General features: G+C 52.7%; 11 protein-coding genes across 11 annotated transcripts; 6 read left to right on the forward strand and 5 right to left on the reverse strand.

Moving 5' to 3' along the window:
* Positions 1-483: 483 nt before the first annotated feature.
* CPAR01_08938 (DFDF domain-containing protein) lies at positions 484-2807 on the reverse strand (the record flags this gene model as incomplete). Its single annotated transcript, XM_060493205.1, has 3 exons — positions 484-1452; positions 1534-2633; positions 2696-2807. The coding sequence occupies 3 exons, from the start codon at positions 2805-2807 to the stop codon at positions 484-486; spliced, it is 2181 nt and encodes a 726-aa protein (XP_060347335.1).
* Positions 2808-3953: 1146 nt separating this feature from the next.
* On the reverse strand, positions 3954-6521 carry CPAR01_08939 (DNA repair and recombination protein pif1; the record flags this gene model as incomplete). The annotated part of the gene is made up of 2 exons (XM_060493206.1): positions 3954-4972; positions 5036-6521. The coding sequence occupies 2 exons, from the start codon at positions 6519-6521 to the stop codon at positions 3954-3956; spliced, it is 2505 nt and encodes an 834-aa protein (XP_060347336.1).
* A 1133-nt stretch (positions 6522-7654) lies between these two features.
* On the reverse strand, positions 7655-9448 carry CPAR01_08940 (uncharacterized protein; the record flags this gene model as incomplete). Its single annotated transcript, XM_060493207.1, has 1 exon — positions 7655-9448. The coding sequence occupies one exon, from the start codon at positions 9446-9448 to the stop codon at positions 7655-7657; it is 1794 nt and encodes a 597-aa protein (XP_060347337.1).
* A 263-nt stretch (positions 9449-9711) lies between these two features.
* On the forward strand, positions 9712-10270 carry CPAR01_08941 (uncharacterized protein; the record flags this gene model as incomplete). Its single annotated transcript, XM_060493208.1, has 2 exons — positions 9712-9734; positions 9787-10270. 2 exons carry the CDS (start codon positions 9712-9714, stop codon positions 10268-10270), a joined length of 507 nt encoding a protein of 168 aa, XP_060347338.1.
* Positions 10271-12409: 2139 nt separating this feature from the next.
* On the reverse strand, positions 12410-12598 carry CPAR01_08942 (uncharacterized protein; the record flags this gene model as incomplete). Its single annotated transcript, XM_060493209.1, has 1 exon — positions 12410-12598. One exon carries the CDS (start codon positions 12596-12598, stop codon positions 12410-12412), a length of 189 nt encoding a protein of 62 aa, XP_060347339.1.
* A 1388-nt stretch (positions 12599-13986) lies between these two features.
* CPAR01_08943 (uncharacterized protein) lies at positions 13987-14670 on the forward strand (the record flags this gene model as incomplete). The annotated part of the gene is made up of 1 exon (XM_060493210.1): positions 13987-14670. The coding sequence occupies one exon, from the start codon at positions 13987-13989 to the stop codon at positions 14668-14670; it is 684 nt and encodes a 227-aa protein (XP_060347340.1).
* Positions 14671-15434: 764 nt separating this feature from the next.
* Positions 15435-16277, forward strand: CPAR01_08944 (uncharacterized protein; the record flags this gene model as incomplete). Its single annotated transcript, XM_060493211.1, has 1 exon — positions 15435-16277. One exon carries the CDS (start codon positions 15435-15437, stop codon positions 16275-16277), a length of 843 nt encoding a protein of 280 aa, XP_060347341.1.
* A 1614-nt stretch (positions 16278-17891) lies between these two features.
* CPAR01_08945 (carboxylesterase) lies at positions 17892-19976 on the forward strand (the record flags this gene model as incomplete). Its single annotated transcript, XM_060493212.1, has 1 exon — positions 17892-19976. The coding sequence occupies one exon, from the start codon at positions 17892-17894 to the stop codon at positions 19974-19976; it is 2085 nt and encodes a 694-aa protein (XP_060347342.1).
* A 500-nt stretch (positions 19977-20476) lies between these two features.
* Positions 20477-21610, forward strand: CPAR01_08946 (uncharacterized protein; the record flags this gene model as incomplete). The annotated part of the gene is made up of 3 exons (XM_060493213.1): positions 20477-20898; positions 20950-21466; positions 21530-21610. 3 exons carry the CDS (start codon positions 20477-20479, stop codon positions 21608-21610), a joined length of 1020 nt encoding a protein of 339 aa, XP_060347343.1.
* Positions 21611-21782: 172 nt separating this feature from the next.
* CPAR01_08947 (uncharacterized protein) lies at positions 21783-22736 on the forward strand (the record flags this gene model as incomplete). The annotated part of the gene is made up of 1 exon (XM_060493214.1): positions 21783-22736. The coding sequence occupies one exon, from the start codon at positions 21783-21785 to the stop codon at positions 22734-22736; it is 954 nt and encodes a 317-aa protein (XP_060347344.1).
* Positions 22737-23239: 503 nt separating this feature from the next.
* On the reverse strand, positions 23240-25241 carry CPAR01_08948 (uncharacterized protein; the record flags this gene model as incomplete). The annotated part of the gene is made up of 2 exons (XM_060493215.1): positions 23240-25022; positions 25075-25241. The coding sequence occupies 2 exons, from the start codon at positions 25239-25241 to the stop codon at positions 23240-23242; spliced, it is 1950 nt and encodes a 649-aa protein (XP_060347345.1).
* Between the last annotated feature and the right edge of the window lie 71 nt (positions 25242-25312).

Below are 25312 nucleotides of genomic sequence, written 5' to 3' on the forward strand. Positions count from 1 at the left end.
GCTGCACCTCCCGGCCCCCAACGCAACCTTCACCTGCCACCCCGATCTTTTGTCTTGCCCCGAGTATCCACACGGGGATCCGGCCGGTTGCCTCTTCCCACGTCCAGCGATTGCAGGGCTCATGATGAGACCTACATGGATCTACCACACATTTGGTCTTGGTTTGCGCTTTTGATGCTTCGCAGCTTACAAGACAACACTGAGAGCGAAATAGCAGCATGCAATTGATAAGAGAACACCGGGCCATGCTCGGTGATAGCTGCTGCTAATGGAATATCATACAAGATCATGTCCACCATCCCCCCCGATGCGGATATAATAGAAGGCAGGCTGTGCGCAAACTCCTCTTCCCGTATGCTGTCCCTCCTCCGTCGTGCAATAAAGAAAATGCCTGAACAATGCAGTTAAAAAGACTCGCTTTTATGACCCCTTCCCCATGAATAACTCCGTTGTGAATCACCCTTTTCCTCGTCAGGGCAGAAATCACTGCTCTTGAGAAAGCGCTGGCTGGTACCGCATTTGAAGAACCCACTTGTTGTCAAAGTCAATGCCTCTCCGAATCTTGGTACCCGCCTTCTTCCAGACTGTCGCGCCGAGACCCATGTCGGCAATGAATAGCTTCCAATCTTCATCTTCAGCAACAGCACCATGGCCGTCAGCCGCTCCGGCACCGTGAACACTCGAGGGGTCCGTTTCGGAGACAGGTGCCATGGCCTCAAGTAATCCCTTTTTCGGCGCGCCCATCGCCACCACATACCGAGGCTTGACATACAAGCGCCCACCGTCGATGATGCTGACCTTTCCAGTGGATGGGTCGATGCCCGTTGGTACATCCACCGCAAGAACAAAGGCCTCGTTTCGGTTGGCCCATTCTATCAATTCATATACAGTGGCTTGGTCGCCAGTTCGAAGCTCCTCAAACGAGATCGCCAAGCCTAGAAGAGCATCGATGATGAGTGTTACCGATGTTGCTGGGGTGGAAGCTGTCTTGCGAAGCTGTTCGAACAGCTCGATCTTGTTGTGCACGCGACCTCCAAAGTTTCTGTATATTCTCACTTGCTGTCGCATGTCTTCGAGCAGATCTCGCTCACGCTCGATGCCAACGACACAGACTAGTAAGTTGAGACCCTTGTTGCGTAGGTGCCGGGCAGCCGCAATGGCTCTTATTCCGGATTTGTTGTTGCCGGCGAGAATGACGACGGTCGCAGAAGCCGACAAATTGTTGCTTTGAGCATTTGCGCCACCGGTTCCGAAGCGGACTTGAATCGCGGGGTCCTCCAGAGCTCGCAATGTCACCTCAGCGATTCCTCGGCCTGCATTCTCAGCCATCATGTCTTCCGTGAGCCCGACCTCGTTGGCTGCGATGTTTTCCAGGTTCAGCATTTGAAGAGCTGAGACGGTCTCTAGTCGTCGATTTGACGGTTCGAGATAAAATCCGGACTGTGAAACGTGCTGTAGGTGGTTAGTACCATGAAGACTTTTGGGGCTGTCTTGAGAACGAAGCAACGCTTGGGACTGTCTGTTCAGACGTACGTTGGAGTTGACGCGATTGAGGGGCTGACTGGTAAGTTGCGCGCTCGCTTTCCGCGATTGCGACCTCCTCGCAGCCCCTGGTTTGCTATCCGCCCTGCGGCTACTCTGAGCACTCCGGACATCACGACCGCTTAGTCGATCAACTCCATTAGCGGCATCATCAGCTTCGCTGTTCCAAAAGTCCTGACTCGTCTTTGCCGATGCGGCTGGCAGGTCGAGTACATTCTCAGAATAGTGGAGGTTCTTCCCTCCAGCTGTTCCTGGCTTGGGCAGGCGGTTGTGCGAAACCAGCCGGTCTGCCTCGTCAACCAAGTCCTCCTTTCGCATTTGGTCGAAGATGGTACGCTTATCAAACTTTGCCAGGTTGTTTTCGAAATCGAACTCAACCATATCTTCAGTAACGTCTTCCGAGGCCCATCCGTTTTCGGGTAGGTCTTTCTTGCCCTTAAGGCCCCGTTTCAGTGAGTTGAAGGGTTGGAAGGAAGGCGAGCTTTGCAGCATCGGGGTTTGCCTCCAGCCTTTCCCACGGTTAGTCGCGTTACCGCGGATCGGGGTGATTTCTGGTATCGTTTCCTCCGTTGCGCCGTTTCGAGCTTTTTGCTTTGCTCGCCGCCTACTGCTCTTTTTTTGTGTTTGACCCTGTACTTCGCCAGCATCCTGCGACACTGCGCTGTTTTCCGCGGCAAATCGTTGTGCGTTGGGCGTCGAGTCGTCCACCTCCAGCTCCTGCAAAGTCTCGCTCAGGCTGACAATGTCGTCCCTCAGACCTCCGGTTAGGTGGACGCCGGACAAAACTCCTGGCTGCCCCGGCCGAAGGTCCATCGGTGCGCCTGCAGCCTGCTGGGGTACAGCTTCCGGGAGTATCTGGCTTTCGCTCCCACTCACAATACCGGAGTCGGGCCTCTTTCCCATACTGAGGATGGCGGGGTCCGCAAAGGCGGGTTGCGCAGGTTGATTGACGACGGGAGCAGGAACAGGACTGACGCCCGGCGCTGTAAAGGTATTGGGCGCAGCATCCTCCTTGAATTCGGAAAGCTCGAGGACGTTGGCGGCATCGATGATGACCCTCGGGAGCCAGTGGTTTGTCCCGTGAGTGAAGACTATGTTGGCGCTTGTTAGTGGGACCGGGCATCTAGTGACGTTGATGGAAACATGAACGTACCGTTACTCAGCGTAAGGCTGATGCCGGGCTCTATAGCACTGACAGTGCCCTTCAGCATCGTACCGGGAGGCTGCCTCAATGTCACCAGCATTTGCAAGCCGATGAACTCCATGGTGACGGATGCGTCGCAGCGTCTGCGTGCTGAGTCGTTGACTGTGTCAGGATGCACCAGAGCAGCGTTGGGTTGGGGCTTCGTCGCAAACACAACTTGCGCGAATTGACCGAAACTTGAGCTTTGGAGATATCGCAAGTGGCCAAGAAAGATCGCAAGATGGAAGCGGCGGCAGTCAGGTGCTGTTGGAGTGCAGAAATGAGGTTGACGTTAGCAGTGAATATGTGTGTTGACCTTGGATCTCGACGAATGACCAGACCAGAGAGCTTGCTTCCCCCAATTCCCCCCTCGGGCACATTTACCTGCTGGGTTCAGGTTCCCTTAACTTTTTCCCAATGCTTATCGATAAGGCAAGCGCAGGGGACTTAAGCGCAGGGCAGGCGCAGGTCCCAGGTGCAAGGTCACGCGGATTTCTGCTGGTAGCGGGCAGCTACAGGCTACAGCATGCCCTGCCCAGGAAGAAGGGACGAACGTCATGGACACAAGCTTCCGGGCCCATCTGGGGTACGAAGTTACCAGCCCGAGGTACCTCAAACTAAGGTACTTGAAGCCTACAATGTAAGTACCTCAAAAGGTCGGTTGACTCGCTAATTAAGGGAACATACTGTGCTCATAGTTTCTATCAAGTGCGCAGCACCTCCTAATCAATCAGGAAGGTAAATACGCTGGATTACCTACGTTTCAACGCACATAGTAGGCGTCGCATCCAAGGTACCTAGGTTGTTATGACTCTTGGTTGTTCTCCATCCATTTGTTGAAGAAGGTGACAGTATATGCAGAGTGGGCAACGATTCTGCTCTTGGCGTTCCTCAAGGTTGCAAGTGGATGTTACGACTATCTTAACTTACCTTACCTTACTTGCCACTACGATAATGAATCAAGTCGCCAAAGACAAATGTCTTCTAATATTGTTTTCTCTTATTCATTCGCTACAAGAGTATTGGTATTTCCGTCCCACCAAGACGTGCGTTTCGAAGCGAAACCAGAGCTTGCGAGTCCAACGCTATCCATGTCCAGACAATCATGAAGACTAAATGAACCCCTTCCAACCATGCATAGACCGGCCACTCGAGTAGAGCCTTTGATCACGAGGTGCCTCTAGAACGCCGTATTATGTTACTGCCAACACCCTTCATGAGTCCCATCTTAAAACCCGCCGTAGCTCGCCATTGCCTCCTCCTCCTCGTCCAAGTCGATCACCTCAACGCCTTTCCTCACGAACGATTGAGACCGCGCGCTCACTCCAGAAGTACTCCTGACGGGTTTCGTGTCCTTTTCCTTGTGCAGGAAATCAGCCATACTCGGCGGTTTTTTTGCAATGGCTACGTCGGCACTGTAGAGCTTGTTGTAGAACCCTACGACCCGAGGGTGAGCCATCACTTTGTCCTTCCGGAAATTCAGGACCTGTAGGCCTTGTTGGCAGGTCGCTCGACTGAGCGCGACATAGGCCTGACCCTTTTCGAATACTTTGCCCAGATCGACCTTGACTCGTTCCAATGTCTGACCTTGTGCCTTGTGAATCGATAGTGCCCATGCAAGGATCAGAGGCAACTGGCTTCGACTAGCCTGCACCTCGCCATTAGGCAACTCAACCTTCCAATCTTCTGGAACGCAAAGGATGGTACGGGTACATCCATCCACTGCCGCGAATTCCACGACAGGATACTCGGCTTTGCCCCTAGTAGCCTGCTCTACTTCTCTGCTGAAAGCTTTGATCTTGCGCCTGGCCCTTGCTTCTCCATCCTCGTCTATGTCCTCGACACTCTGCATCATGAGTGCTGGATTCCAGTGTTCAAAGTCGTCCTCGCTCATGAAATTGACCACTTTTCCAAGGGAACCGTTGACAAGTGTGTCGTCCATGTTTTTGATGAGCATGACTTGAGCACCAACCTTGAGCTCAATCATTTTGGGTGCCATCATATTTTGGAGTAACTTGTCGCGTATTTGGGGGTCTCCGCTATCGCCTGCGTCGTACCGTTTGGGTATTCCGGGCAATCTGCGCAGTCGACTTTGGTTGGCGTTCTCAACCTCATATCGTGTAGGGAACAGCTCTGTGACCTCCAGGCCATCTGTGGCGGGAATCGCCCTAGCTAGGCTTCTAAATGTTTGCACGGTCTCGTCGGTAATTCTGCCAAGACGCATTTCGTTCAACATATTGGCAAAGACTGAAATTGGTTAGCTACTGCGCCGGTCTACAATGTCCAGACTCGTGTTTCATTTCGACATACCTGGATCCCTTTGACGGAACACCTGCGTCAAACCAATCGTGTGGTCAATCGTAGTGTTCCAAGTTGCCGCTTCGAAGGCGAATTTAGAATCCCTGCCTTTATCACCATCAGGTACCGGGGGCAGCTGGAAGAAATCCCCCGTAACTACAAGCTGGATTCCGCCCCAGGGCTTGCCGTTGTTTCTGATGGTTCTGCCGATTTGTGAAAGCTTGTCAAACAGGTCGCCGTCCACCATTGAGACCTCATCAAGGACGAGGATCTTGGTACGAAGCCAGCGGTTCTTCGCTTTGGGGTTTCGCCGGATCTTCTTGACCAATGCCTGGACGTCTTCCTTGCCAAGGCCAATCCCAGAAAAGCTATGCAGTGTTTGGCCTCCGATATTGCAGGCTGCGAGGCCTGTCGACGCTGTGACAGCTAGCCTTTCCGGATCTCTCGCCCATTTCTTCGTGAGCTCTGCGATGATCGATCTCATCAGGACCGACTTTCCAGTTCCGGCCGGACCTGTAAAGAAGACACTCTGGCCTTTGTTGACAACGAGGTCTTGGACGTGCTTTTGCTCTTGAGTGAGAGCAATTACCGATGCCTTGGCTTTGGGCTGGTTGCTTTTCGTCACCTCTGCTCGAATCAGGTCCATAGACCACTCTTCCTCATTGGCGGTTTTCTTGGATTGTGTTTTCAGCTGTTTCTTCTGCTCCTTGAGGGCGCTGGCAGTCATATTCCAGGTCTCTTTCTTCTTCTTGGGAGCAGGCGTGACACCACCATCCGCCCATCGAGAGACCTCCGGCTCGTCTTGTGGCACTGGGATGAAGTCCTCCTCAACTTTCCATTTTGTTGGCAACTTGCGCTTCTTGGGCTGCGGCGCCACTTGAGACTCGAAGTTCTCTGGGGACTCACGCTTCAGTGAGCTTTCGACAGATGTGGTGCGTGATAGTTGAGGGTGGACGAAATGTGATGCGGGAGACGAGGACCACGGTAAAACTTGTGTCGAAGGTTCCTCGGGCGGCGGGTTGCTAGCCTTCTTTGCTACAACAGGGGGCTTGGGGAGTGATGGTAGAGCCGACGGGGCTTCGAAGTCCAGGTCAAGCTGGTCGTCGTCGCTGAAGTCATCTTCGGCAAAATACACAGCGGGTTTCGAGTTGGCCTGCCCACTTTGGGTGGAGATATTATCCGGTTCGTCTCGAAAAGAGTCAGACCTGGTATAGAGAGAGGCGAAAGATTTGCCGTTAGGCGCGGATATAGAATCTAGAGCAGACCGATTGCTGCTTGCGAAGTGCGTTACACTTGCAGTCCTGCCCGGCGGGGGTCGTATCGAGTTCATCGTCGCGGGTGGCGCCGTGGTCGTCGGGTTCGTCTTTTTGAACTGGTCTATGATATTTCCATTCTGAGTGGCGCTGGGGCTGCTCGAGGGAAACAGTTGCTTGGCCAATTCATTCTTCTGGGGCGGCGGAGCGCTGGCCTCGTAGGCCTTCTTCGCTCTGGCTAACATCGAATCGGTATGCGGACCTAGATCCGGATGGGAGGCAGAGGTGTGGACATGAGCGACACGAATTGCTGCTCGGTGGGTGAGTTGGCGGAGTACTGGCGGATATCGAATGGGAAAGAGGCTGGTGATTCCAGCCGTCATCCGAGGGGCTGTCTTGTTGACATTTGTTGTGTGACTCTGTACGTGAGAGGCTTTGCTGTATCGCACGCTGACCGAGGAAGGAAAGAATTCGATCTGTGTCTATCCTGGAAGGGCAATCCCGATTGTGGTCGGGACGCGCCTGGACGCGTTAAGCCCCTCCTGAATCTCAGCGCGAAAGTTGCTCCAGATCAACTTGGCTTAGTCATCCAATCAATCACCACTACCCAGTCCTCCTCACATTGCCACATTCAACCTCACTCTTCCATGCAGCGCGTCAAAGGGTCGTAGCCGTGAATTATGCCACCTGTTTGTACGACTTATCCCCGATGATCATTGGCCGTTTGTCTACCTTTTCTACGATTGGAATACGCACATACACACTAAAGACATATTCCACTTTCTTTGGAACAACTGATGGACTGCTGGCTACCTAAACGGACTATTCAAACTGTCCAATAGCATGTTACTCAATCACCGTCATTGGCTGCGGACCGTCCACGTTCACCACGTAGCTCCTCTCTTTTGCAGAAAGAGCCTGCGCCTCGATGCAATGTCGTCGAAGGAGATGCTGTTCGTTCGCCTCATGTTGGGCGTGGGGGATTGACTATCTGCAGTCGACCCCAATAGCAACCTTTTAGGCACAAAGGTTGGGTAGAGCTCCTCCAGCCGGACCTGGCACTACTTATTCAAGCTCTCGCCTTCCATGTTTGTGCTGTGCTACCTCGGCGTCTCTGCAACCTGCAAGCTGCATTGCCAGATTTTATTTTCACTGGGATGAGGAAGATCCTCACTTTATCAAACTGATTGTTCGGATCTTCCATTAGTCAATTTCACTATGCTGCCCTCCGGAAAGACACTGCCTGTCCGACTTTTGTTTCGACTAAAGCATTAACACAGAATAGTTTCATTCTTGCCGATCAACGAGGCGTATAGCTATCGACGACATCCTCAAGCGTGGAAGAAAACCCCGGAAAGGACTGCAAACTTGGGCTACCCTAGTTATGGTACCTCGCCCCTGATCGCCCTAGCGGTTCAAACGGATTGTCATGGTGCCGGCTCATGTACTGTTTTGCTTGTCGCGCTCTCTCTTCGTACGTTTCCTCGTCTCGAAACAAGGCGTCTCTTTCTAGAGAAGACCGACGGAATCGAGTTTCCAGTCGTCGCCTCCGTGTGTCGGCAGCCAGCTCCTCCTCGCCCACACGTCGATCTTCAAATCTCACTTCATCACGGATCGTCATTTTCCTCACATTATCCAAATCATCTTCGTGTCTTGCACGAACAACCTCTTCCGAATCAACAATGCGGAAGCTGGGTCGCCTGTGGATGACACGGGGCGGGAGCACAACTGTTCGACGGCGGCCGAGTCTGTTCAATAGCTCAATGTCTTCCAGGTCGTTGTTATAGGCCGTATCTGCTAGCCGCCGGGGCCGAAATGCTTCATGCTCGAAGCGGTCGACTCCGCCAGGCATTATCAGTGGTGGGGGTGGAGGTGAACTAGGCATACGACCGCGAGGAACATCGTAATCAAAGAGGCGATAGTCCTGTTTCGTATGGTATCGACGGTGGCTACGGCTACGGCTACGGCTTCGACTGCGACCGCGACTTGGATGACGGCCGCGGCGGTGATTATGCCTGCCGGAATCGGAGGACCCAGTGACGGATGTACTCGGCGTCCGGTCCGACTCGCTCCAACTATCGTCTGAACGCGAGCTTCTAGAGCTTCCTGAGCTTCTAGAAGGGATGTCATAGACCTTGGTTTTGCCCTTCTCTGTCTTGATGACTTTGACGTCGGCTTTCTCTTTGCCAGGCTTCGTCAACGGGAACGGAGGGCGAGGCGGTACAACCACTGGTTGCGGGTGAAGTCGCTGAAATTCTTCGTGTTGCTGTCGCATCGCCAACTCATGGCCTTGCTGCCGTGCCAATAACTGATGATCAAGATGGTACTGCCGCTGTTGCTCACGCAGGCGTTGTTGATATTCAATCTCCCGTTCTCTCTCCTTGAGAATGGCCTTTGCATCCTCGCCGAAGCGCGGCTCTCGTTTGAAATACACCGTCATCGAGATCGTCTCCAGGAGGTTCTTCTTCGACTTCCTTTCTTTAACCTTGGTTACCACGACCTTCTTAGCCTCTTTCCCAGCCATGTACTGGCGGTACTCAATAGAGTCCTTGCTAAGCTTCCTGATCTTGGTGCTGATCTGCTGCAGAGTGTAATAGAACCGTCTGTCAAGGTTATGTGCGTCGAGATTGTTTTGCGCCTTTTCGATCTGACGCTGCTGCGTCCCTGTGAGGTCGAGCTTCTTCTGCATTGCTGTCTTGCCCTCGGCATCAAGTTGACGGATGGTTCGAGTTATGGCCGGCTTGGGGAGGTCCTGGACCTCTGTGCGGATGACATTCTCCCAGGTCGATTTGACGGGGTTTCCTTCGTCGTCAATCTCGTTCGGGTCATGAACCTTTTCGAACCGGTATACGACATACTCGGACAAGGCTTCGCGTGCATCGGCATCGGTCATGCGTTCGTTGCGAAGATCTGATCGCTCAACAAGACGCTTGCGCCGTAGCTCAGGTGGAATCACATCGTTGGGAGGCTGAACCGGCATGGGCCGAGGCATCATCATTGGGGCTACCATCGGGGCTGCTGGACGTTGAACGACATGATGAGCCGGCGGTCCGTGGACGGGAGGCTTGGGGACCGGTGGTGGAGGCGGTGGATGCGGTCCGCCTTTCGCCCCTTGAGGGTGTTTCGGCGGGCCGGAAGTGAGTTTGATAACACCGGGTGGAAGGGGAGCCATGATGGTGACGAGAATTGTAAGGATGCTAGGACTCGGAGGCTATCCTCGAGGGGGGTTGGAAACAGGTAAGGCACGTCTTATATGATGATTCCGTAACCGACGTCTCATGAAACTAACATTCAATGAAGTAGGAGGGAGATACTTATGCAGAGTGGAATGTCGTACCAGAAGAAGTCGAGAGGGTTGTGGCTGTCTCGACTCGGAGACTGTGCTAGACAAAGTGAGGCGAGCGCAGTCCTTTGTGGAAGGGTGTATGAGACAAAATGAGCGACGGGAGGGTGTGTTGGTACTTATGCTGTTGGTCTGTCTTGATCTGTGTTCCTGACTGTAGGATGCAGGTCTGGGCTCGGCGACAAGAACGGAATGGCCACCATCAACAACTTTGGCCGCAGCAGCACGTATCTCAACTGCTTTCTTTCCGATGATACGAGCCTTGTCCTTGGAGTGTCCAGTTCAGCTATCCGGCCTCTTTCGTCTGTTGAGGGGAAGAAAGAAGATGGGAGAGAAGGGTGGGAAATAGTGGCCTCGAGAAGAGGGGGAGGGCGTTGCGAGCTTTCAGGAAGCCAGGAAGCTGACTTTCACCGCCAGGAATATGCAACTGTCTACCATACGCGCAACCTATCACTCAACCCAGCAAGCCACCTACTCATAAAATACTTCGTCGCTCTCGAGGCATCCATTTGCACCATCCCTGTCGCTTCGGTGAAGTGGTGGGCACCGCCCAGTCGAGCGCCACGTTCCTCGCCTTTGGATTGGCAGCCTGGTCATCAAACGGCAATTACTTCAACTGCGATACTTGAGACGCCTGTCTCCCTCGCCTGAGCCAGAGAGTTTGACCTGGTCGATGGATGAACTCGACAAAACGAAACAAAGTCTGAAATGCTACTCGGAGTCCAACAGGCCTCGGCGACTGTGCATTATACGTACCGAATATGCCTGAGTCGTCTGTATTAGAACTGCGCTTGGAATCAGAAGCTGTCACCATGTCTTGGCAAACACGGGCCTCTACACTACACACCGAGAGCTGCTCGTTTACCGTCTCTGCCGGTGCTCATTACCCCGCAAGAGACTGACTTTGTCTTGCACGGGCACGGGCGGATTTGACGGGCGGGAGGGAGGGTCGACCCGGAAGGCGAATTTTGCGGATAGTGGAAATGGTCCGCGCCGCACGAAACAAGGCAACCATCCGGCTGAATATCTGTCAACCTCGATTCCTTCACCGAAGACGTGCCGCTTTTTCTCGAGGTGTGTGGAGGACGCGCATTAAAGAGTGTGTCCAGCTGTATGGCTTGATCGGCAAATCCACGCAGGCTCGCGGTCAACACTGTCCAGGGCCGGCTCAATCGGATATAGGATTCTTACACTTCTGGGTGCCATCATCGACCCCAATCAACGACCACGACTCCCCCTCAAAGACGACTCCAATTGGTGAGGGGTGCATCAAATGACTCCGATAAGGAACATCCAGCAACGACCTGCAGAAATAATGTTACACGGCAGAAGCCCTAGGTGCTTGGCCAATCAAGCTGACACGACACGAAGGAATGGGCAAGAATACAAGATTCTTGTCGGTCATAGGATGCGAATTCGAGATGCCAGCGATCGAGACATGCGTACGTCTTTATGCAGGACGTGAGAGAGACTATTCTGAGTCCGTAACAACCGAGACATTAAGGCTGTTCGTCGACGAGGGTGGTGCAGTCGGTACCGCCCTCGGCTTCGTATCAAAGATAGGATTCGAAGTGCGCCTCTCATCCAGGTTGTGGTCTGGACCGTGCGAATTCTACCTCGATCTTTGGAGCTGGCCTGGTCGGTGGTCCATCTGACACTTCGACAAGACCATTCTGAATGGAGCATCTTACGTGGCCGGTCTTCTGATACGAGTCCAATCCAAACGCCAATTTTTTCGCAGGCGCCTATTTCCTCCCATGTCCACGTCGTTCTCATGGCCTCACAACATTTTAGAGTGCTCGAATGATGTGTAGTGGCGGAGAAGAATGAGACAATAATGCCAGCTGGTCTCAGTTGCCATTGCAGAGCCGCACCTTAACTGACGTGACTGACAACTGCTCTGATCGGTTTCCTGCTTCCTTTACAAGCACCATCCATGCAATAATGAAGGATCTTTACTACCTCGCGAAGCCTCTTCAACTCCTTCGATCTTCAAGAGACAGGGGAGGCCTGTCCACACCGTCTGCCAGTTAAGCTTGATGATATTCAGACGCCGCGGCTGATCAGCAGAAGCCTAGACCAAGGCTGTCTGCTGTGTCGGTACACAACATCCACGGAGCTGGCACGAACTCGCATTTCCTGACGACACAGAAGTCTAAGACCTCGGCGACTTCGATGCGTGTAGTCCCAACGTTGTACTCATCGGCACTGCACGTCGAGAAGCCCAGGTCCCACAGCAACTGAAATCGTCTTTGTGCAGGGCCTTTGCGCGACGTTGGACACGCAGATTCTCACATCAGAGGTGGTACAAGAAAAATCTCCTCACGTACCCTGGGATCTGTCTTCGTCGTAGCCATTGCAGAGATGCCTAATGCCACAGGGACTTCCCTGCTCACCTCATGTACAACCCGTACAATCGAGCGATCTGGCGGCTTTCCGTCAAACTGCGGGTCTTTTCCTTGTCCTTCAGAAGCCGAAAAGCTGTACTCCATGTCACAAACGAGAGGCCTGGCTCCTGGGTCTCACCGTCTACAAGGCCGCCGCCATCTGTATATATGCCCAACGGTCGAGGGAGGACAAGAGCTGTCACTCTCGCCGTCTCCATTGAATTCTCAACTGATCGTCATGTCAGTACATTCAAGAAGTTTCGGCAAAGTGGGACTATCCTCGAACGTTGAGTGTTTGGTGTAACATCTACAAAGCACCTGGCTTGAAGAGGAATCAGTCAGTATCCTGTTAATCCCTGCAAGCAGAAGAGCCCTTGGCTTCTACACAACAAGACACCACCCCTCATTCACATGTACCAGCCTGCGCCCGGTTGCAACACCAAGGGTGTAGATGGGTGCAGAATTCCCAGCTTCTCTCAAAAAAAGTTTTGCCCATTCTCAACGAGGCTAGCGAAAGTGCGGTTGCCTCGTCTCTTTTGGCTGACGCGACTGACTTGTTTTCTGCACATTGTAGAGCCCTTTGGCTGGTCATCTACGGCGTTCGGCCTTCCTTTTCCGACTCCCTCGCAATCCATCTCTTGCCCACTAAGTGTAGTCGGAGATGGTTGGCTCATCTGTAACACGGCGTCAAGTCGATGCCTCTTTAAAGAATTAATCAGCAAGGCAGCAGTAAGGTGATGATGTACCCAGATACATACTCGGTATGACGCCAGACGTTGAACACGCAAAAGACGTTGCCTCGGCGGATAGAGCCTTTTGAGACAGCGGCTTGACCCGAGGACACCATCACACATGTCTCAACTCGCGCCACTTATCCGACCGGATAAGTCCGAGGTCATGAGATCAGTGCCTTTCCGAGAGAGTGTGTGCTTACGGCTTGGATGCCTGGCTCAGCCTGCGGTGCAAGATGCTGGCCCCTTTTCGTCCTCTGCGGGGGAACACACAGGTTGTGCCACTACTCAGCTGGCACTTTTCCAGATTCGAGATAAGGACAACGCTTACAGAGACAATACTAGTATACCTGAAAGCGGTGGTATTCTTCGTCTTGAATCGGTGGACAGCTTGGGGACCTCACGATTGCAAGATGATTCTTTTGCCCAGTCGCATCGATGTTCTAAGGAAGAGAACTTCGTCAACATGATGAATTACAGTCACGGTATGTCTGAAAAGAGGAATCGTCCAACGAGATTCAAGCCACAAACATGAGGTAGAGGATTTAGAATAGTATGTAGCGTAGTCGTATCTCGTACACATCGCCCCAAGTCGTCAGAGGTAAGCAAATCAGGTAGGAAGATCTCCCATGCGTAACCACAACTAAGTATACAGGAATAGGATTGGGAATTTTTGACCAAATTCTAAGAGGGCTTGTTTCAAACAGCCCGGTTATGAAGGTTTTGATGAAGGGAATCAACCTAGGTAGGTCGTTGCATTGATCGTATTGAAGCTACACAACACACGATACCTCACCCCTTGTTGAAGTTATCTCACTTACCAGCTATGTTGAGACACATTTCCTCGTCGTGAATATCTCAGTAACATACTCAATTGTCCATGGTGCAACAATAGAAGCCATTTGCAAACAAACTTTCCACGGCTTGTTTTTGTTTGCTTCTGCTCAATGGGCTGGAGGTACCTTCCCCCCAAATCCACTACTGCCCCCTTTTCATTTAAGACCGTGATGGTATTCACCATCAAAAATCGCACACCGCCCTTGCCTGAGTGAGTATTCAATGAGAGCTTCACATCAAAAGGACGAAAAAGTCTCTTGCCCCTCCCTCTCTTGGAAAAAATTCCTCCCACAAACAATTCAACCCCACGAAAGTCTCATCGACAATCAACAACAGACAATCTCAAACACCCTCTACACCTCACATCACAATATCCCATCCTGAATTCCCTTCACTCACAATCACCGCCAAAATGAAGAGCATCACCATCATCACCTCCTTCTCGGCCATCTTGGGCGCAATCGTCACCTCTGCTGCTCCTGCTGAGCAGCCGGTCAAGGCCGACATGGCCACCATCTGCGAGGCCACTGAGGCTCCCTTTGCCAACGCTGTCTGCCACCCCTTCACAGCCTCCGATGGCAGCGTTTTCGCCGTCTTCACTCTCAATCCTGCCAAGTCCAATGAGGGTAACTTCGACAGCGTGAAGAATGCTATCAACTCTGGAGCCACCACCTGGATTCCCAACAAGAAGACTGGCAACGAGGACTTCTGCGACAACGTCAATGGCCTTCACTCTGGCCACATCAACCCCTACATGCCCCTCGTCTCCGACTGCCTCGCCATTAAAGACTGGGCCGCCTCTAACGCTGGCCACTGGGCTGTCTCCAAGGCCGACTTGGACAAGCACCGCTGGGTCGCTCTCTCTGTTGTTGGCACCTGCGCCTTTGTCGTCGGCGCCACCAAGGAGAACCGCCCCGAGGCTGCTATCAACATTGGCAACCAGGATGTCACCGAGATCATCCAGCAGGCCGTTGAGAAGCACAGAATGATGGACCAGGTCGAGGTTGCTGGTCGCTCTTCTTGCATCGCCTCGGGTGGCAAGGTCGCTGCCGACTGGTACATCGCCAACCCCGACATGGTCAAGTGGGACAACTGAGGAGTGAGCATGCCTTGTGAGATTTGGCTCCTGAGTATAAGCATCATTACAGGGTCGATATGGATTCACAAGAAACGGGTTGCAGGAGCGGGTAGTTCGTGGCCGCATCTTGGAATTCTTTGAGGCCACATTGGAAGGAGGATACTTTTAGTCCCAATACACAGGCTTCATTACGAACACTATGACTGGACCCATGTCAATGGAATACTCACTACAATAGTCAAGTCTAGTGCCTTGAACTACAGAAGGTTGACCTAGCCTCAGGTGGACAAGATATCTCACCTTGACCCGGCTATTGTGTTACACAGCGCACAGAGAGTGAGATACTTCACATCTGGGCCTTGTATGTGAATATTGTGTTTTCAGGTTCCCTCATTCAATGATTGTCATACCTAAGGTATCATGTTTTTCTTTCCCTCTTCACCTCACGCTGCTCCTCCGTGCCTTCCCCTTCACGACTGGCGTTTCTGTACACCCACAATCGCACCTTCTCCCTTTGTTTTCCCTCCTTCCTCTACTATCAAGCGAGAAAATACAAAGATTCCAAAGCACCTTGTTCACTGCCTCGAGCTTCCAGTAAAGCAATTACCATCCGAGACCTACTTGCTTTTTGTTTTCTTCACCTCGTCCTACCCGCCCACCCCTCGACTGCCAAATACGACGGATACCACAGCCAGAAGCAGACAAAGTTCTACATTTTCTTTACTCCAAGAGACAGCTTCCATCTGTATCACCAATCGTGCTCCCACATAACAACCCTCAAGATGGTTGTCATAGTTCGTCTTCTCGCTACCGCTACCGCTGTGATGGCGCTTGCCGTCGCCGCCAACCCGGTTGCCCAGGGTCCTGGAATCATCCGCGATCCTGCCTGTGGCTCTCTCTGCGCCTTTACTGAGCCGCCTTGTCCCAAGGCTATCTGCCACGAGGTCTTTCTCGGCAACGGCAAGTGCAAGGCCATCTTCACCGTTCCGAAGGTCGATAAAGCCGACTCCATCGATGCCGAGGGCGCGGTCTCCTCGGTTGTTGAAGTCAAGCAAACCAAAAAGAGTGTCGACAACATCGCCAAGGATGACATCAACACCGACGATACTCTCCTTGCCAGAGAGACCCTCATTCCCGTTCCCATCATCAATCACTTCAGCACCTCTTCCTTCTCCAAACGTCACTTTTTTCAGAAAAGCGAGAAGTCCGAGAAGGTCTGTCAGGGACAAGGCGTTACCTGCTACAACCGCGACCAGAAGGCCTTGGCTAAGGACTGCATGGAGATATACAAGCATATGGCCAAGACATCCGGTACCTGGACCTTCTCTGACCTTGATCTCCGTGGCACCAAGTGGGTTGAGTTCATGCGAATCGGCACTTGTCTCATCGCCGTCGGTTCTGAATTCGCCAATGTTCAAGGTTCCCCGATCAATGGCAAGAGTTCCAAGATCGGCAACCTCGACATGTATGGCATCTTCGCTCAGAGCTTCCATCACTGCGGCAAGGACGATAGCATGGAAGTCAGAGGCAGTATCGGCTGCAAGGAGTTCCCACTCAGTTTCTGGATCGTCGCAACGGACAAGTACGACTGTTGCAAGTCCGACCCGCCTCTGAAGCACGATTAGACGTCTGGAATCACCAGCAATATCTGAAAGGTTGGAGAAGGATACAAGGGAATACTCGGGAAACTTGGGTTAGCTTTGGTTCACAATCATCAACTTTGAGAACACCGCCAAGGAATTGTGCATTTGGTAGTTGCAGTCCACTGCGTAGCTATCAGTAGCCAGAGAAATCAAAAATCGCGGTTCATCCGACACAACACTTGTCTGTCTCATTGTGACATGTGTTAGATGCCAGGAAGGGTTGACGTTGTTCCATGTTGAGCCTCATCCTCTCCATAAACCTTCGTGAGTCAGGCATTGTTTGACCTAGTCCTCTTATCTCGTCGGGACGGAATCCTCTTCAGAACATAGAGTTTAACTCACAAGGGACGACTCAGTAAATGTGCAAAGGGCACGCATCAGATGGCGAACATGACGGACGGTCTCCGTTGTTTCGCCGTCCTTCTTGGCGTCTTGCCACTACCGCAACAACAAAAGTGTAAAGAGAGACATGGAACGATAGAACAATCGAACGGTGCTGCATGGAAACAATAGAAGTCAGATTGATCCATGTCGTTTCCCGACGCCGTTGTCGTTCATCTCACAACGAGCTTTCTCATCTTGGCCAGACCTTCTCGTTTTCATGCCCTCGCTCTTGGATGTTGACATGGTGTTACATCAATCCACCCTGCACTGATCCGAGTTCGTAGATCATACTCGAGAATGCAACAGCAACGGCTCCGATTACGACATTTTGCCAAAATTTCGGGTGTTCGGCAATCGAATAGCACCCCAAACTTATCCTACATGCCCCAACGACACCCACACCATCAAGTTCTGGTGGAGTGAGGGTTGCAGTGTCAAACAAGAATCTACCGGCCCGTCGGAGTAGTTAGAAATCGAAGTTGCGCCAAACGCGATACCTCCACGTCGTTTGTGTGTATGACTGTCGCGGGCCAGGCGAATGAGCACGGCGCGCGAGAGCGCGCGAGAGCCTTGAGTTTTGAAACCTGAGCAACCTTTCCGCCAGCCTGCTCCTGGCTCGGACCAGAAGCATCGGCCCCCGCGCGATCTCATGCGCCCAGCCTAAAACTCGTAGAGTGCCCGCGTCCATCATGCTTCCCTGCTCGGGGTCTCTCTCGTCTGCCATTCCAGCCCTGCGGTCTTCCCGGTAGAGAAATCACTCTAACACGGATAGGCTGATCCCAAAGCTTCGATCGACTCTGGTGCCTGAGCTTAATTCCCAGGGCCCCGCGGTGAGGACGGAGGAGGGCCAAGTGTGTCGTTCTGAGTTGCGAGGAAGAGCAAGACTTGGGCACCTAGTCGGACCGTGCCGACTCTTCCTTTCCCGCTCGCCTTGTTGCTTGGGAGATCCTTGGCCTGCTTCTGTCCTGTTCACTCGGCGCAATGGACAGTCCGGTTGGGTTAAGTTGAGCGGATGTCCCTGGAACTCTTTTAATGTTGAAGTGACTGCCGCCACTTGTGATGTATTTCCAGGTCAACGTTGCTCAGAAGAAAGAAGCAGACAGTTCTACAATCCATTCCTTGGTTTTGGTTGTTGATTTTCTCCATGCTTGTATATATGGGTTCCGATATTATTCTCGGCGAATTGTCATCTCGGTCTCGGTGTAAGACGTCATGCCTGCGGCAGCGCTCGCTCTGGTCGCCTTACTAGCTGCAGCTGTTTCGTGCGTACCGTCGACCCAGGACCTCAGGACCGACATAACCATCATTCGAGACAATGACCTCCTGGGTGAGTCGCAACCAGTGTCACATATTCATAAACCTCTGACTGACAATGGCAACCTTCTAGACTCGAAAAGCCCAGCGGCCAATGCAAGCGCTCTCTTCCTCAGGGCCCGGGTGCCTTTACGAGAGGCCAAGTCCATGTGCAAAGATCTAGGCGAAAAGCTGTGGGAAGCAGATTCAAACTCCACGCAGAGGATATTAGACATTCTCGACTATCAAGAGCCCGATGTTGACTTGTCGGCAATCTGGGTCATGCCCAAGAACGGCGATGATCCCCAGACGATCAACCTCAAAGGCGAGGTCTCCTCTGCCGACACATCCGACACGAATACCGTTCTGTGCACGCAGACGGCGCCATACTCCAACGGTATAGCCCAAGATAGCAGTCCGAGGTGGCAGACTGTGGTCTACTCCAACAGAGAAGCAGTACTTGGCTTTCGCGATAGGAATAGCTTCCGATTTCATGGCATGCGTTACGCTACGAGAACGAAGCGGTTCGCATACCCTAAAATGTATCGAGGCTCTGGCGGTAATGCTACCGCACTCGAATTCGGATCCCCTTGCTATCAGGGGTTCGGCGGCACAGAAGATTGCCTGTACCTGAACGTTTACACGCCGTATCTTCCCCGTAACAGACGCATCGACAGCGGTCTCCGGCCGGTCATGTTTTGGATTCACGGTGGAGCTCTGACGAGTGGCTTTGGTAGTGATCCCCTGTTTGACGGGGGTAATCTGGCATCTCGTGGCGACGTAGTCGTCGTGACCATAAACTACCGGCTTGGGTCTCTGGGCTTTTTGGCCATTGACGATGGCGAGACAAATGGCAACTTTGGTCTCGCTGACCAGATTCTGGCGTTGGACTGGGTCCGACAACACATCCGAGACTTTGGCGGGGACCCAAGCAAGATCACCATATTTGGCCAATCCGCCGGAGCTGCCTCCGTCCGCGCGATGATGGCGTCTCCAAAGGCTGCCGGGAAGTTTGCGGGCGCGATCCCGCTCAGCAACCTTGGAGGCTTGGCGTACGGGACGTCATACTCCAAGTACTTCTCCATCGAGGAACAGCTAGACCTCGTGGGTAACGCCATTCTCGGCACCACGAACTGCACCAACGCAACGTCGCAGCTCGACTGTCTCAGAGACGCGCCGCTTGGAAGTCTCGGACCAGGAGCGCGGTACCTCGTCAACGATGGTGTCTACCTGACGACAGATGAGTTGTCTCTCAAAGGCGACTCTCTCAATGTCAACGTCATGATGGGCATCACATCTGAGGACGGCTTGCCGTTTCTGATTCTCCCGCGGAATGGGACAGTCCTCAACGATACCCAGTGGCTCACATCTCAGGGCCTCCCAGCTCCGCCACGGCGTCTTTTCCCTCCGACAGATGTCAGGAACCAGACGCGGGCGGCGTTCGGGGTGGGTGCCAGGCTCGCCACCGACGCGATGTTCCGCTGCGTAGATCAAGCTACGGCGTACGCGGGCTTGGAGAACGGCGTCCTTGGGTCCAAGGTGTACTACTATGAGTTTGAGCGGACGTACCAGACGCCCGAATGGCCGCGACTCGACATCTGCGAGGCACCGAAGTCAAAGGCTCACCCCAATGGAAATCCTGAGTCGCCCATCAACAACCTACGATGCCACTCGGGCGAGTTACTTCCGCTATTTGGCAATCTTGTGCGTCAGGGAAACCCGCTCCGAGACGAGAACGACTTGCCCTGGATGCAATATCTCGTCGACACATTCACCTCATTCGCAAGGACTTATGATCCTAATCCGGATAAGGCCTTCCTCAAGGCCAGAGGGTTCGACAGCACGTTGAGGGCATTGGAAAAGGCCGGGCCCTGGGAGCCGTCTGTGAAAGGCGACATGAAGATGAGGGCCATCGATTGGCCCGTGAAAGACAACATGATGAGAGGATTCAAGGATGTCGAGCAGTGCGAGTGGCTCAAGTTGCCGCTTGACTTTTACGTTTGAGTAGATAACTTACAATGGACGAAGGGGAAAGATGCACATACCAGCATTCAGGACTTACATAATTAGATACTTAGTACATGGCACCGAGTAGAAGGGTTTTATACAACCCCTAATAGATGCATTCTTTGTTAAACATGAAACGGAAAAGATCACCTCACTTTCCAATACCCCCATTCGATAGCCAACGTCTGGCGAGGAAGCAACTCACTACCATGGGTGATACTACGGTCGGAAATGGAACCAACTGCATGTGCAATCAAGATAGCTGTGGCGAAGCTATCTGCGGCAAGGTCTTATTGGGCCACGACTGTATGGTCGCATGTAGGGTCCGGGAGGGGTAAATCTGCCTGACAGCCTCGTCTCGCTGACTTATTCTTGCTCGACAGTAGAATGTCGAATTGCTTCATCCTTCTCTCTCAAGTCTCTTGTGAACGTTCGCGTCTCCTCGTGTCGCCTGTTAGTCGCGGTCCCACGCGCCTGGTACATCGCCCTCATCATCGATGGAGGCAGCTATCGGAGTGATTGGGCTCTCATTGCAGCTCATCGACTCTGCCATCAAAGTCAAGAGAGTCGTCACAACTTACCGGTCTGCATCGGCGGAGATCAACCGGCTGGCACTCAAGATCGAAAGAGTCGAGGTAATATGCGGTGCGATCAAGGACAGTCTCGAGGGAGACGCATCTTCGAGACAGTGCTCTGATCTCATCAGGACCTGGGGGGTATGTGTTCTCAGAAGCATCTCATCGACGCTCGCCGAGATCCATGCCATCGCCACAAAGCTGGAACGGAAAAGTGAAAAGAGACGTCCCTTCAACACCATGGGTTTGGCATTCCTGGAATGCAAAGATGACATATCTCGGTTGAGCAAGTGGCTGGATGATGATCTGAACTACCTGCAGCATATGATGACTGCGGAGATACTGTGCGCTTTCTGAGTCCTACTTCTGATTTTTCCAAACTGACTCTGTGATAGCTCTAGGTGCAACATCGTCCAGCAGCTCACCATTCACCACAAGACCGAAGCATCTGAGTACTCAAACATGAGCCCTATTCATATGCAGTCCGCTTTGCAACAAGATCACAACGGCGACCTGCCATCCGAGCCAAGACATACAACAATGGTGGAAGCAGGTGATCAGAAGACGGTCACAGCATTCGGCTTTCAATTTCAAAATCAAACCAGGACAGTTCTCAAGAGGTCTAGCTCTCACGGTGCACCGGAGGTGTCCAATACAAGCGAGATCAAGACTTACACTTTCGGGCACAGCAGTTTTTCCTACAGGATAGAATTGAACTGGTCCATGAGCAACTTGAGTCCCATGGTCTACGCCCTCGCTGTCCGCCATGTTCTCACTGAAGAGAAAGACGGAAAGCTGGTAGAGAGGATGTTGTATATTATGTGCGATGGAGACTTGCCAGCGCTGCAAGACCTACTCTCTACCAGGACAATCACTTTAGGCACCATGCTGGGGGATAGGACGCTGTTTGAGGTAAGATCTGGTGTTCAGCACTCGGTGGAGATCTTGGGAGGACTAACTTCTTGTCGGTCACAGTCGGCAGCGATTTGTAACCAGCCGTCTCTTTGCCGCTTCCTCGCCCAGCAGAATCTTGATCTGTGCATAGATGAGAGGTAAGACCGTGAATGCACACATATATTGTCCAGGTATGCGGGCTAACAAGATGGCTAGCATCTGTAGGCCTGACCACTGGGCCGGGTTGATTAATCATCAACTGGAGCCTTCTCATGCTCGGCGCCGTGTTCTTGAAGTAGATGAAATTGTTCAACTCACACAACTCTCCAGACCCATGAGATTTAGGCTACTAGCCGGTTGTGTCAAAGATCTAGATTCTCTGATTGTTGTATACAAACGGTGCAGAGTGCCTGCCGTGGATCAAATGGAGAGAAAAGCTTTCTTCGATGCTGTCTGGGACATGGCAGTTCGCCTTTTGGTGATACAAGTCCATGATGATCCGTTTTGGTACCCAGAAGGTCGGCGAACAAGCGACTGGACTCGCCTTTTTGTTGAGTTGATCAACGAAGGCGTGAATATTCACAGAATCTGCAACATCCGGACTTACTATCAGTTGAGTTTCTCTCGATGGCCTGGAACTGTACTTTCTCATCTCATTCATAGCTCGCCTTGCCACTATGAAGTCGAGGCTGCCCTTTCACACTGGGTAAAGATTTTGTTGGTAGCTGGAGTTGATGTCGCCAGGTATCTCCAACGCGAAGAACCTTATTTTCAGCAATTAATCGATCGGATAGTCCCTTGGAACGAGACCAGGGCACGGGCTACAGTGGCAGGTAGAACAAAGATTGATGGGTTTGACATCCCTCTGTTTTACCGATATGTCGACCCAGACAGCAAAGCATATGAAGTCAGAATCGAGTTTAAAAACTTTGGCAAACGTTTCAAAGACAACATTTGGCCCGATCTCGGAGACTTGGCGATAATAGAGAACACGTCTTGTCGGCAGCATGTTTTGTGGAAATCTTGCGAGGTCTCTATTTTCAATGAAACGGAGTGGCCATTTGTTTTCAACTTTGTGCGGGACTATGAACCAAACAGGTGGGCCTTTTTTGCTTGCAGCCATCGACATACCGACGACAATCCTCCTGCAAGTTTCCAATACGCCCAGAAACTCATGCAGGAGAGGTTCAACAGAAGGCAGCTGAAAAAACTCTATCGATCTGGGTATCTCAAAAGAGAAAAACGGCCGTTGAAGATACCAGGGGCTTGGCCAGATTCCGCATGGTAGTTTGGAATGGCGATTACGAACCTAGAAGCTTTTGAGAGATAAGTTCCATCCTTCTCTTCAGTGGTGAATTTGGAAAAGCAACCCAATCACACATTCATGAGTCCAATTGCGCGGCTTATACATAAACTTTGCGCGTGAGTACCGCTACAAATCTGATGTCAACAGAAGCAAGAGGAAGTTCCATCAACAAGGCTGTCTCAAGAGACACAAGAAACCGAGAGGCTTATAAGACGACTGGTGTTGATAATCGAGAGAGAGAAGGTAGAACACACTCGAAATTCACAGAATGCGTTCATTTCAACTCTCCTATCATGGCGCCCAGGGTCCATATGTAGTAAACCGGTACTAGTCAGGTTCATGTGAATGTTCTCTTCATTACAAGATCGGTAATTGCCAGGCCAATGCTCCATCATGCACAACCGCCCTTGGCCCGGTTCATGCGGATTAGGCGCCTGTCTACGCTCAGGAAACAGTGAAAACCACCTTCTATCTGACAAAATCTCTTAACGAGGAGGATTGGGCAGCGGCCTGGGCCCGACAATCTGTCTACGACCTGCCCCGATGCCCTGAGCACCCCGATTCTGGTTGTCTCCCCCAGTGTATCCCGCCCACTGGCTCACATCCCAGCGGCCTCCAATGCCACCGCCGATACCGTCAACTCCGTTGCCACTGGGAACCGCCTTGGCCGTCTCTTTTTGGGACTCCTCCCACTCACGCTGGCGTTCACGTTCCATCTCCATCTCTCGCTCGAGCAGCGACTTTGAAGCCCAACCACCCGCCTTAGTCTTGGTCTGGCTTTGAGCACGCCGACGGTCCTCGCCATCTTGCTCGGCAGTAGCGCCAAGCTCGCGTGAGTATGTCTGCTTGGCGACCAATGGCGCAGGAGCTGCGTTGTTGTTGAGATATCTGTCAGTTCGGCTAGGCGGGGCCCGCGCGGCCGCCTGATAAGCAGCAGGATCCGGGAGGGGCCGACCACCAGTCGTATGCGCTACAGCCTTTTGAGGAGGCGAAGCGACCGCCATCGGATCGGGGAGAGGTCTCGGCGATCTTGGTGGCGGCGCGGGGGGTTCGTCGTCTTGATGCGAGTCTTGATGTTGCGACCACGCCGTCTGGAGAACCTCACGCTCATTTCTGGACCATGAGTCTTGACGGCTAGGGGTTCCATCGGAAGGCCGGCTCCTAGACCGAACGCGTTCCTTGGGGTCTTTGGTGACGGCCAGTGTCCTGCCCGTTCGTCCCTGGCGTTCAAGTTCATACTGCCTTTCGCGTTCCCTGGCCTCTTCGAGCTCTCTCTCCAGCTCAGCAATCCGATCGGCTCCAGTCTTCTGTGCTTTGATGCCCTGCTCAGACTGATATTGGCTCAGAAACTGGCCCCGGAGTCGTGCGTCGCTCTTGCTCCTTAGACGGCTTTGCTCTTCGTTCAAGCGTGCTTGAGCTTCAGCCTCCTTCTTGCGGCGATCCTCGTCCCTCGCATGCCACTCTTTTTCCTGCCTGTCCCATTCGAGCTTCTCCGCTTTGGCGTCCTCTTCCGCTTGCCTCACTTTCAGTAGTCGTTGTTCCTCTTCTTCTTGTTTTCGCATAGCCTCGCGTTCGTCCTCCAGCTTCTTACGCCTTTCCGCATCCTCTTGCTGTTGCTGTTGGCGCTGATACTCCTCCTCGAGTTCTTTCTCCTTTCGAATGCGCTCCTTCTCGGCCAAACTAGGCACTGCAGGGCCAGCACTCGTGATCTGCCTCCGACTGCCAAATGAGATTCCTAGGTTTCCTTGGCTGGCACCGCCCATATAGCCGTATTGGGCGATGTTCCAAGCGGGAGACGTGGCGCCTTCATGTTCCTTTCTGCTCCAGCTGGTAACCGGGGAAGTAGGTTTAGTAGGGCTCCAGCGACCCGAGCCGGAGTCTCCAGTCTTGGCGCTGGTCAGAGCAGGCCGAGGCGAGCCGAAGCCTGATGCATTGGAGAATCCGCGCGACCTTGTCGGCGATGGGGTTCCGCGACCAGTTCCTTGGGGACTCATCACTCCTCCCCGGCTCCGGCTTCCGATTGCCGTCGGGAACTTGGCTGGGTTTGCTGCGTTCGCGGCTCGACTGAAAGCGCCCAGGCATTGGAGCACTTGGGCAGGGTCTTTTTGTTCAAATAAGTCGACGGTCAGGAAGACATCGTGGTCTTGAAGGTTGAGAGGAGGTTGTTTGCAGGCGCGCAGAAAGTGAGAGATGTTTTCCATCTGTACGAATGGCATGGCCGATTTCTTGAACTTGACGCCTGGTGGTGGTACCGCAAGGTTGATCAACCTAAGGTATCTGGGTCAGTATTGGTAAGTATGGGAGATGTTAACCCACGCACTTGCAGAGTGCAACGCCATCCTTCAGTCCCTCCAGCAAGTCGCCTGCTGGTAGTCTTTCACCCAAGACCCCTTCGATCCAACTGCTGACTTCTTTTGCAGCAGCCGGTGTGTACTTGTCGAGGCGCAATTTGCGCAAATCCTTGTCCAAGGACGATACAGAGGCCATGATGGCGTCGTTGACTGGCGATTGATCAAGAGAGTCTTTCGTATCGTTGTATCAAATCGAGTCTTGCGGGT

This window comes from Colletotrichum paranaense (assembly GCF_030867605.1).
Source record: "Colletotrichum paranaense strain IMI 384185 chromosome Unknown Scaffold_7.1, whole genome shotgun sequence".
NCBI lineage: Eukaryota > Fungi > Ascomycota > Sordariomycetes > Glomerellales > Glomerellaceae > Colletotrichum > Colletotrichum paranaense.